Source organism: Eucyclogobius newberryi, unplaced genomic scaffold, assembly GCF_026437365.1.
Source record: "Eucyclogobius newberryi isolate DKJ021-1_F unplaced genomic scaffold, fEucNew1.0.hap1 SCAF_7, whole genome shotgun sequence".
Taxonomy (NCBI): Eukaryota; Metazoa; Chordata; class Actinopteri; order Gobiiformes; family Gobiidae; genus Eucyclogobius; species Eucyclogobius newberryi.
In genome coordinates, this window is record NW_027316389.1 from 8,422,502 (window position 1) to 8,432,067 (window position 9,566).

The 9,566-nt window shown below is 45.1% G+C and overlaps 1 protein-coding gene across 1 annotated transcript in view; it reads left to right on the forward strand.

Annotated features, from left to right (window-relative positions):
• The window catches only part of peak1 (pseudopodium-enriched atypical kinase 1), a 33,158-nt gene extending 26,204 nt beyond the window's left edge, over positions 1–6,954 (forward strand). Inside the window, exons 5-6 of the mRNA XM_072434535.1 lie at positions 1,379–2,169; positions 2,891–6,954. Coding sequence (XP_072290636.1) covers positions 1,379–2,169; positions 2,891–4,207 — 2,108 coding nt within the window. The 3' untranslated portion in view covers positions 4,208–6,954. The remainder of the gene's footprint in view (positions 1–1,378; positions 2,170–2,890) is intronic.
• Positions 6,955–9,566: the final 2,612 nt, after the last annotated feature.

The window sequence follows — 9,566 nt, forward strand, 5'->3', positions numbered from 1 at the left end:
TTGATGACATCACACCAGGAAATTACCCAGCAAACACTGGGAAAAACTCATCTAACATCACAACTTTTTTATTCAAGAAATAAAAATAAATGAGAGCGACTTTATTTTGTTGAATTCAGGTTTAGAGAGTCCAAAAAGTTGTTTCTTTGAGTAAAATCTGCATAAACTTTGACTGGAATGAGGTGTGATGTCACTTCCTGTCATTTTCTACAGATTTTTCACCGTTTTCTCCACAAATACCTGCTCGATTGGTCTAAAACTATAATATATATGTACAACAAATAAATGTGACAAAAACTGACTGATAAAATAACTTTTTTTACATTCAGGTCTAATTTTGAGTTGTTTATTGAACAAAAATACTTAATTTTGCTTCTAAAATTGTCACAATTATTATTTGTTTGGTTCTTACGATTATGTTGTGACCTGAATAATCATGATAAATTAACCTAATAATCATATGCAAACCTATACTACATCAGGTTACTACTTAATATACACGATTTACCACATTTTTCTGATATTTCTTTAGATCCAATCCCTAATTTCAACTGTAAAATGCATAATTATGTGGGTTTTTGATTTTTTTTTGGTCAGACAATAGCATATGTGTGGGACACTGGATGTGGAGGTGGAAGAACAGAAGGACGAGAAACGGATCAGTTTTGTGTTTTGTGTTTCCTTTGATTCTGCCCATTTGGAAATGCGGTGTACATTTGTGACAGAACTTTAGTGTTTACGGCGTTTTAATCGTCCAAACGAGCGTTTTCAAGAGCTTCAAACAGACTCTGCATGAAGCTTATTTGAACTGTAAGTACTATTTCAGTCATAGAGTAAATCAAGCGTGTTCCAGTTTTAGTCCTGATCATTATAGTTCAACACATTTATTTATCACTGGTTTAGACCTGGTTTAGACCTGGTTTATTCCTGGTTTAGACCTGTTTAGACCTGTTTAGTCCTGGTTTAGACCTGTTTAGACCTGGTTTATTCCTGGTTTAGACCTGGTTTAGACCTGGTTTAGACCTGGTTTAGTCCTGGTTTAGACCTGGTTTAGACCTGGTTTAGTCCTGGTTTAGACCTGGTTTAGACCTGTTTAGACCTGGTTTAGTCCTGGTTTAGACCTGGTTTAGACCTGTTTAGACCTGGTTTAGTCCTGGTTTAGACCTGGTTTAGACCTGGTTTAGACCTGTTTAGACCTGGTTTAGACCTGGTTTAGTCCTGGTTTAGACCTGGTTTAGACCTGGTTTGGACCTTTAGGTTTGATCTTTATGTCTTTGAACATGTCGTTTCCATGGTAACGCTTATGTCGAGAGGGCAAACCGACCCGATGTACAAACCCAGCCTCTCGTCTTGACCCCGCCTCTCGTCTCGTTCCCAGGTCAGTCCCGCGCCAACATGATCCCGACCAAGCAACCCCGCAACCTGAAATCGTCCAACGACACCCTGGCCTCCCTCGACCTGGACGACCCGCCCCTCCCCAGAGCCACCCCGCCGCCGCTGCCCAAGAAAAACGTGCCGCGATCCTCCACCGAGCCGAGCCTCGGGCAGCGCGGCGCCAACGACCCGCGGCCGCCGAGGGCCGGGGCCGAGGCCAAACCGGGCGGCGCCAACCTCAGCGTCGCCAACCCGCTGTACGACCTCGACTCCACCTGGGAGACGGCGAGCCAGAGTTCGTCGCTGAGCTCCGAGCCGCACCGCCCGCAGGACCAAGAGAGCGGGGACTCTTTGGAGAGACCCGGGCGCCACAGAGGCCGTCCCGTGAACAGCATGTCGTGTCTGCTCGCTCAGAACCCGGCGCCCAGAGAAAGGAAGGGCTACTTGAGTACGGAGTGCCTAGCGGGACGAGCCAAGACCGCCGGTAAAGGCAGGGGCGCCGGGAGCGGGACGCCCAAACAACCGCCCACGCAAAGGCCGGCGCTGTACAAGGGGCTGGACAGCTGGGACGAGGTGGTGGGTCGGATTAGGGGGCTCCACGCCGACACGTTGAGGAAGCTGGCGGCCAAGTGCGAGGACAGGTTCATGGCGGGGCAGAAGGACCACCTGAGGTTCGGGACGGACAGTTGGTCAGACTTCCGGCTGGTGGCGGGGCAGCCCTGCTGCGGGGCGGGCGACGCCGTCTACTACACCGCCTCCTACGCCAAGGACCCCACGCTCAACTACGCCATCAAGGTGAGAGGGCGGGGCGTCTGCCAGTCGGGCAAGGGGCAAGTACGTTTTTTAAAACTAAATCAGGGCTAAACCGGGACTAAATCAGGACTAAACCAGGACTAAATCAGGACCAAATCAGGGCTAAACCTGGACTAAACCAGGACTAAATCAGGGATGAACCAGGACTAAATCAGGGATGAACCAGGACTAAATCAGGGATGAACCAGGACTAAATCAGGGATAAACCAGGACTAAATCAGGGATAAACCAGGACTAAATCAGGGCTAAACCAGGACTCAACTTGTATTTACCTGGTAGATTATTTCCTGAGGTGGGACCACATTCCTCAGTTGTCAACAAAAGTACAACATTATGAAACACATGGAAGGAGAAGGTCTATTTCTTTTCTTTTCAAAAGGTAAAATTCCCTTCCTGTTTTTTGTTGTTTTACCTGAAGCTACAAAGCGAGTGAAGAAGTGTGAGTTTGTTTGGAGGTGTTTGAGTCTGTGGCCTCTGAGAGAACGTGTTGAAACAAACAGAGAGCAGCACATTCCAGGAGAATGACACAGTGTGAGAGGTGAGGCTCGGTCAATAAAAGCTGCATAAATCAGGCCACAGACCACCAAGGTCAAAGTCAACGCTCTGGACTGAGATGAATCACTTCCTGTTGTGACGTGCAGAGGACAGGAAGTGGACCCTCCTCACAAACATGATGTGTCTGATCTCGTCTTTGTATCCACAGATTTGTCGGAGCAAAGTGAAGGAGACGCAGCAGCAGTTCTTCCACAGTTTGGCCGTGAGACAGAGTCTACCTGTGCACTTCAACATCCAGCAGGACTGTGGACACTTCCTGGCTGACGTCCCGGGACGCCTGCTGCCCTGGGAGGAGGAGGAGGGGGAAGAGGAAGAGGAGGAGCTGAAAGATCAAGAAAGTGATGAAGCCAAAACCACGGACTCCAAAGAGAACGGTGAGGTTGAGGACGCGTCGTGGAGCAGTGGACTGACCTGCGGGTCTCTGAAGAGCCGAGTGGTGGTCATCACTCGGGAGGTGCCCTTCCAGACCGTGGGGGACTTCGTGCAGGACGCCGTGTCCCGTCACACCCTGAACCCGGAGCTGTACGAGCGGCAGGTGTGTCTGCTCCTGCTGCAGCTGTGCTCGGGCCTGGAGCACATGAAGCCCTTCCATGTTACGCACTGTGACCTGCGCCTGGAGAACCTGCTGCTGGTGCACAGCCCGGGCTCCGGCTCCCAGGAGCCCTCCGAGCCCAACAACAACAGCAGCGGCTCCACGGCAAACCTGTCCAGCTCTGCCGCCTCCAGCGCCACCTGCCCCGCCCGCCTCATCATCAGTAACTTCTCTCAGGCCAAACAGAAGTCTTCTCTGGCGGTGGACCCTGGCACTCTGAGGGACCAGTCCCGCCTGGCCCCTGAGATCATCACGGCCACTCAGTACCGCAAATGTGACGAGTTCCAGACCGGGATCCTGATCTACGAGATGCTGCACCGGCCCAACCCGTTCGAGGAGCAGCCGGAGCTGAAGGAGCGGGAGTACACGTGGGCCGACCTGCCGCCCCTACCCGTGCGCTCGCTCTACTCCCAGGGCCTGCAGCGGCTGGCCCGCCTGCTGCTCACCGTCAACCCCACCGAGAGGATCCGCATGTCGGACGCTCGCGCCTGTCTGCAGTGCCTGCTGTGGGGTCCCAGGGAGGACCTGTTCACGGCCCTGGGCTGCAGCACCGCCGGCGCCCTGTCGGGGGCCTCCCACTGCGAGGCCACGCTGCAGAACTGGCTGGACCTGAAGAGGACTCTGATGATGATCAAGTTCGCCGAGCGCTCCATGGACTGTGGCAGCGGCGTGGGGCTGGAGGACTGGCTCTGCTGTCAGTACCTGGCCTTCGCCTCCACGGAGTCGCTGAGCCGCGTGGTGCACATCCTGCAGCAGCCACAGGGGGGCGCTCACAGCCAGACTCACAGTGGGCCCGCCCCGCTCCACAGCAGCAGCAGCAGCAGCAGCAGCGGCGGCGCCCCCCTCGCTCACACGACGCCCTCCCAGCACTGACTGTCACCACAGAAACAACCGGGACTCACTCTGTGGAAAGTCCCCCCAGAAATCTGCCATTTTATCCGAGTTTTCTCATTGTGGTTTTCCAGATTTTTACAGCAGTTCATGAAATGTTTAGAGCGTTTTCTTTTGTTTTTTTAGTCTATGAACGAAAAGACTGACGAATGAAGAGAAAGTATTTGATATGAAGGCAATAAAAACACATTTATATTTAAACGTTCTGACACAAACCAAAGATTATGAGCCAAGCTAGAAAATGTACTGTAAAAAAGAGTCTGTTACAATTGTTAATCTTCCTTGAACAAAAGCGTTTCATTTTAGTTTGACAGAATCCGAACAAATCTTTTACGGACGTTTGCGGCACATAAACGGACTCATTTCAGCCGATTTCTGCAACAAAAAGAGAGAAAATGCTGAGCCCTTTTTTATCTTTAGATGTTTTTATAGCTCATTCTGTGAAAGTTGGATTTTGGCGTTACAGAATATTTGCACATTCTCTACAACATATTTAACGGAACTTTGATCGTTTGAACGTTTTCGGACCCGATTCACCTTCAAACCACTTTTTTAGTTGTAACAGACACACATTTCAGTTTTTTTGTATTTTATTCGCACAGTTTCGATTATAATACACGTTTCAAACCTACGTTATTCCTTTTTCTTTCATTGACCTGATCAAAAAAATACATTTGTTTTTTATAGTTTCAACCAGGACTTTTGTATTCATGCTTTTTATCCCCAAATGTCCAAAAAAGTGCCCAAAATGTCATAATTAAAGGTGCACAATGTAACTGGAGCTACTCTTTGACGAGCCTTAATACAGCGTGAACAAACACTTACCGTATTCTCTGCACTATAAGGCGCACTGGATTATACAGCGCACTGGATTATAAAGCACACGGTCAATGAATGGTCTATTTTGGGTAATTGTTCATATAAAAGTCGCTATAACGGACTATAAAGCGTATTAAGCCAGTCTGATACCGCTAAAACAAACGTTAGCCTATCCACGACAACTCGCAGCCTCATTCAGTTATAACGTGTCAAATTCTTCATCTTCAGTGTTCGAGTTTAACAGTCGGGAGTCATTTTGGGGTCCTTATTTAGGTGTCCTTATCACGCCACGTTGTTCCTGACTTTGGCTGCCCTAATGTTGTAGTAATAAAGTAGTTTACATTTGGACAGAGCGCCCTGTACCACGCAAAATGGCTTCGAGGTCGGTAAACACACCCAGAATTAATGCATAATATTAAGCGCGCTGGGTTGTAAAGCGCACTGACTGTTTTTGAGATCATTAAAGCCTTATAAGTTTTAAGTGCGCCTTATAGTGCGGAAAGTACGGTAATGAATCATGAACAAACAGTGAATGAAGAAAGAGGAAAGTACTGCATGAATACCTTATTTATGAAGTAGTAACTAAGCCTGGATCGTTGTTATTCATGCTTTATTAGGTCTAGTTCAGTTATTATTAAATGGAATTGCTTTTTACTCGTTTCCATGGAGATGTGAAGTGCTTTGCCTGAAATGTTCCACAGTCTGGGTTTAAAACATATCCATCCTGCTTTTATTCAAGTGAGTGCATAAATGCATGAATGTGAGCGGTGTCGCCTCGCCACGGATCTGCTCTGTAACTTGGCCCGGTCACCTCTCCGTTTCCATGGAGATAGAGAAGTTTAATGCAATGCTAAAAATGAAAAGGAATGGATTTGATACCGATTTCGACGCCACGATGATAATTAAAAGACACAATTACATTTTTTTTAGACAATACGCTGTCATTTTCTGTTCTCGCGCTTGTTTTTTCCCACACATATGATTTTTTCCAATATTTACACTTGTTCAAATTAGCATCTTTAGGACTTTTTTTGCATCAATAAGCATCTGATTCCTGTGATTTTTTTTTTTTGGGATATCGGAACAGCTTTGTCGTTTGCGTCGATGCGGAAGAAACGACTGAACTATTCCACCAAAAGAGGTTCTTAATGTACTTTACGGAACGTTCCGGGCAAAGCAAAAGTACCGTGTCGTGTAGGAGAGTCAGATTTACACTGTGCACTTTTTATTTTACCTCCAAACTCACCGCAAAAAAACACTCATCCAACGTGAAGCTGTCGTTATTCACCATCTTCTCCGTCGTCCATTTACTTCCGTTACACAATCTTTTCTACGATAACGCCGTCCGCTTCAAAGGTCCATCACTTCAGGGATCGGCGCCATTTTTTTAAGGCGATCGCGACGGTCAAAAGTGCAAAAAGCGTGTGCGCGTTTCCGTTGCTGTGGGTTTTGTATTGAGGGATGTGTGTGGACCGCACTGGTGGCCGTCCTTTGTGTGGAGAGAGAGAGAAATCCTTTATAAAGTCTAGTGTGTAGCGTTTATATCGAAATAACCACCTGTTAAAATAGTTTGTAATTTCTATCACATCGGCTCGTTTTGTTTGAAAGAATCGCTCTGGCGTTTCACCAATGACGAAAGGGTTACTCAAGACTAATATAAATGACTGTACAGTATTTTAACCCCCTGTAAATGTTTGGGTACGTCGAACCACTTTGGCCTAAAGAGGGCGCCGTTGTAACACGCGTACGACTTGCTTAAAGAGAAATATGATGAATGTTTGGGTTTTTTTCTTCTTCCTCTTCATTTTATTTGTCACTGAAGCGGAGAAACAACAGCTTTTTCTCGGAGGCTTGAAGTGTACAGTGTGCGTTCTGACCTGCCCACGCTATGACAATATGAACACAATAAATGTATGTTTTTAGAAATGAAATGCTGCACTTGTGTTGAATTTGTTGCTTAACATATTCATTTTATTACTTTCATAGATAATAAAAACAATTCAAATGAATCCAATAAAAAAATTAAAATATTTTTTTATGTTTATTGGATTTATTTTTATTTTTTTAATTATTGGATTCATTTTATTCAATTTATCCATTTTATTTACTAGTATTTTATTTATTTGGTCAGGGACATGTTACGGCAGTTTCCTGTAAACAATGATCAAGTAATGAGTAACCAGGCAATAACTTGAAGCAGAAACAGAGTCTCTCGGTCTCTCTCAAAAGGTGGAAGTTTATTCTCGTGCACAGTGGATAAACACCCTCTCTCTCCCTAAGACAAGGTCGTTCTGTCCCTACCTAACTTTACAATTTACAAAGTACACCTTTTATAGGTGGTAACAAACATAACATAATCACAACCCAAATCAGCTCAAAAAGAGATAAACCAGACTTATCACGTCTGTGACGGTTCCAGCCATCTCTTCAGAGGTTTAATCAAAGACCATTTCCACACCGAATCCGGTCCAGACGCAATAAAAAAGTCACATCTCAGAAAAAATATTTCAGGCGTCAGACCAAATAACTTAAGGAAAATAACAATCACAAATACACAAATGAATAAACACGTAAAATGTGGACTGCTAAACATTAGAGCAATTTCCTCCAAATCGCTCTTAGTTAATGAATTAATTAGTGACTATAACATAGATCTTCTAGCTCTAACTGAAACGTGGCTTCAACAAGACGACTACGTCAGACTAAATGAGCCCACCCCACCCACCCATGTTAACTTTCAGACCTCCAGGAGCACAGGCCGAGGTGGTGGTGTGGCAGTGATCTCACACTCAAGCCTACTCATGAGCCCTAAAACTAACAATGCATCTCACTCATTTGAAAGCCTTATGCTGTCAATCACATGTCCAAATATGAAAAACCAAAAAGGAGTTTTGTTCATAGTTATCTACCGACCTCCTGGTCCCTATTCAGAGTTTTTAACAGAGTTTTCTGACTTTATATCAAACGTAGTGTTAGCCTGGGATAAAATAGTTATAGTTGGAGACTTTAATATCCACGTGAACATGAGTGATGACGCTCTCAGTAATGCCTTCAGCGCCTTGTTAGACAGCATTGGTTTCACTCAGAATGTAAATAAACCGACTCACACTCACAAGAACACTCTGGATCTTGTCCTAACGTATGGAACAGAGATTAGTGACCTCATTGTCCTCCCTCAAAACCCTATATTGTCAGATCATTTCCTAATTACCTTTCAGTTTATTCTTAAAGATCATCCAGTCCCACAAAATAAAGTTATAATGAAAAGGACAATATCTGAAAAATCTATCTCAAAATTCAAAGAAATAATAGAGCCAATATTCAGTGACATGTCATGTGATCCTGCTGAGAACAGTTTTAGTCCCAGTTTAAGTGATCAATTTGTCGACTTGACCATGAATTCTCTGAAGTCTGCTCTTGACGTTGTCGCGCCGTTAAAACAGAAGGTCATTAGGCCAAAGCGCGCCTCCCCATGGTACAACCAAGAACTGCGTTCACATAAACAAAGAGTTAGAAAGTTAGAGGGATTATTTCGTCGCTCTCACACAGAAGAATCCCTAAAAGCATGGAAAAGTTGCCTGCTGTCCTATAAGCAGGCTCTGCGTAAGGCCCAAACCAGATATTATTCAAATCTAATAGAAGTCAACAAAAGTAACACTAAATTCCTTTTCAGCACTGTAGCTAGGCTAACAAACTGTCACAGTGCAGTAGAGCCCTCAATCCCAGCTACACTTAGCTCTGATGATTTCCTCCTATTTTTTAATAATAAAATAAAAACAATCAGAGATAAATTAGATGAAATTACCCCCGCTATTAGCCCTGAACTAGCCCAAGCTGTAAATCTAACGTCCCATATAAATCCACCTGTAAACCTAGAAAGGTTCACAGCTGTTGATCAAGCAGAGATAACTTCAGCCATTATGTCCTCTAAAAGCTCAACTTGTGTCCTAGACCCCATTCCAAGCAGACTCCTCAAAGACATTCTCCCCCTAATTATAGACCCTATTCTTAATATAATAAATACTTCACTCGAAAGTGGCTATGTTCCACAGTCCTTCAAACATGCAGTCATTAAACCTCTTCTGAAAAAGCCTAATCTAGATCCCGACCTATTGGTAAACTACAGACCTATTTCAAATCTTCCCTTCGTCTCTAAAATCCTTGAAAAAGTTGTAGTAAAACAGCTTTGTCGCCACCTGCAGGACAATAACTTATTTGAAGTTTTCCAGTCAGGGTTCAGAGCCCACCACAGCACTGAAACTGCACTAGTTAAAGTCACAAATGATTTGTTATTAGCCGCTGACGATGGACTGGTCTCAATCCTGGTTCTGTTGGACCTCAGCGCAGCGTTTGACACCATCGACCACAACATTCTACTGCAGAGGTTAGAATGTGATGTAGGTGTTGGAGGAACAGCCCTCAGCTGGTTTAAATCCTATCTATCTGATAGGTTCCAATTTGTTAATGTAAACCAGAGCTCCTCACCAAGCTCTAAAGTAATTTACGGTGTGCCACAGGGTTC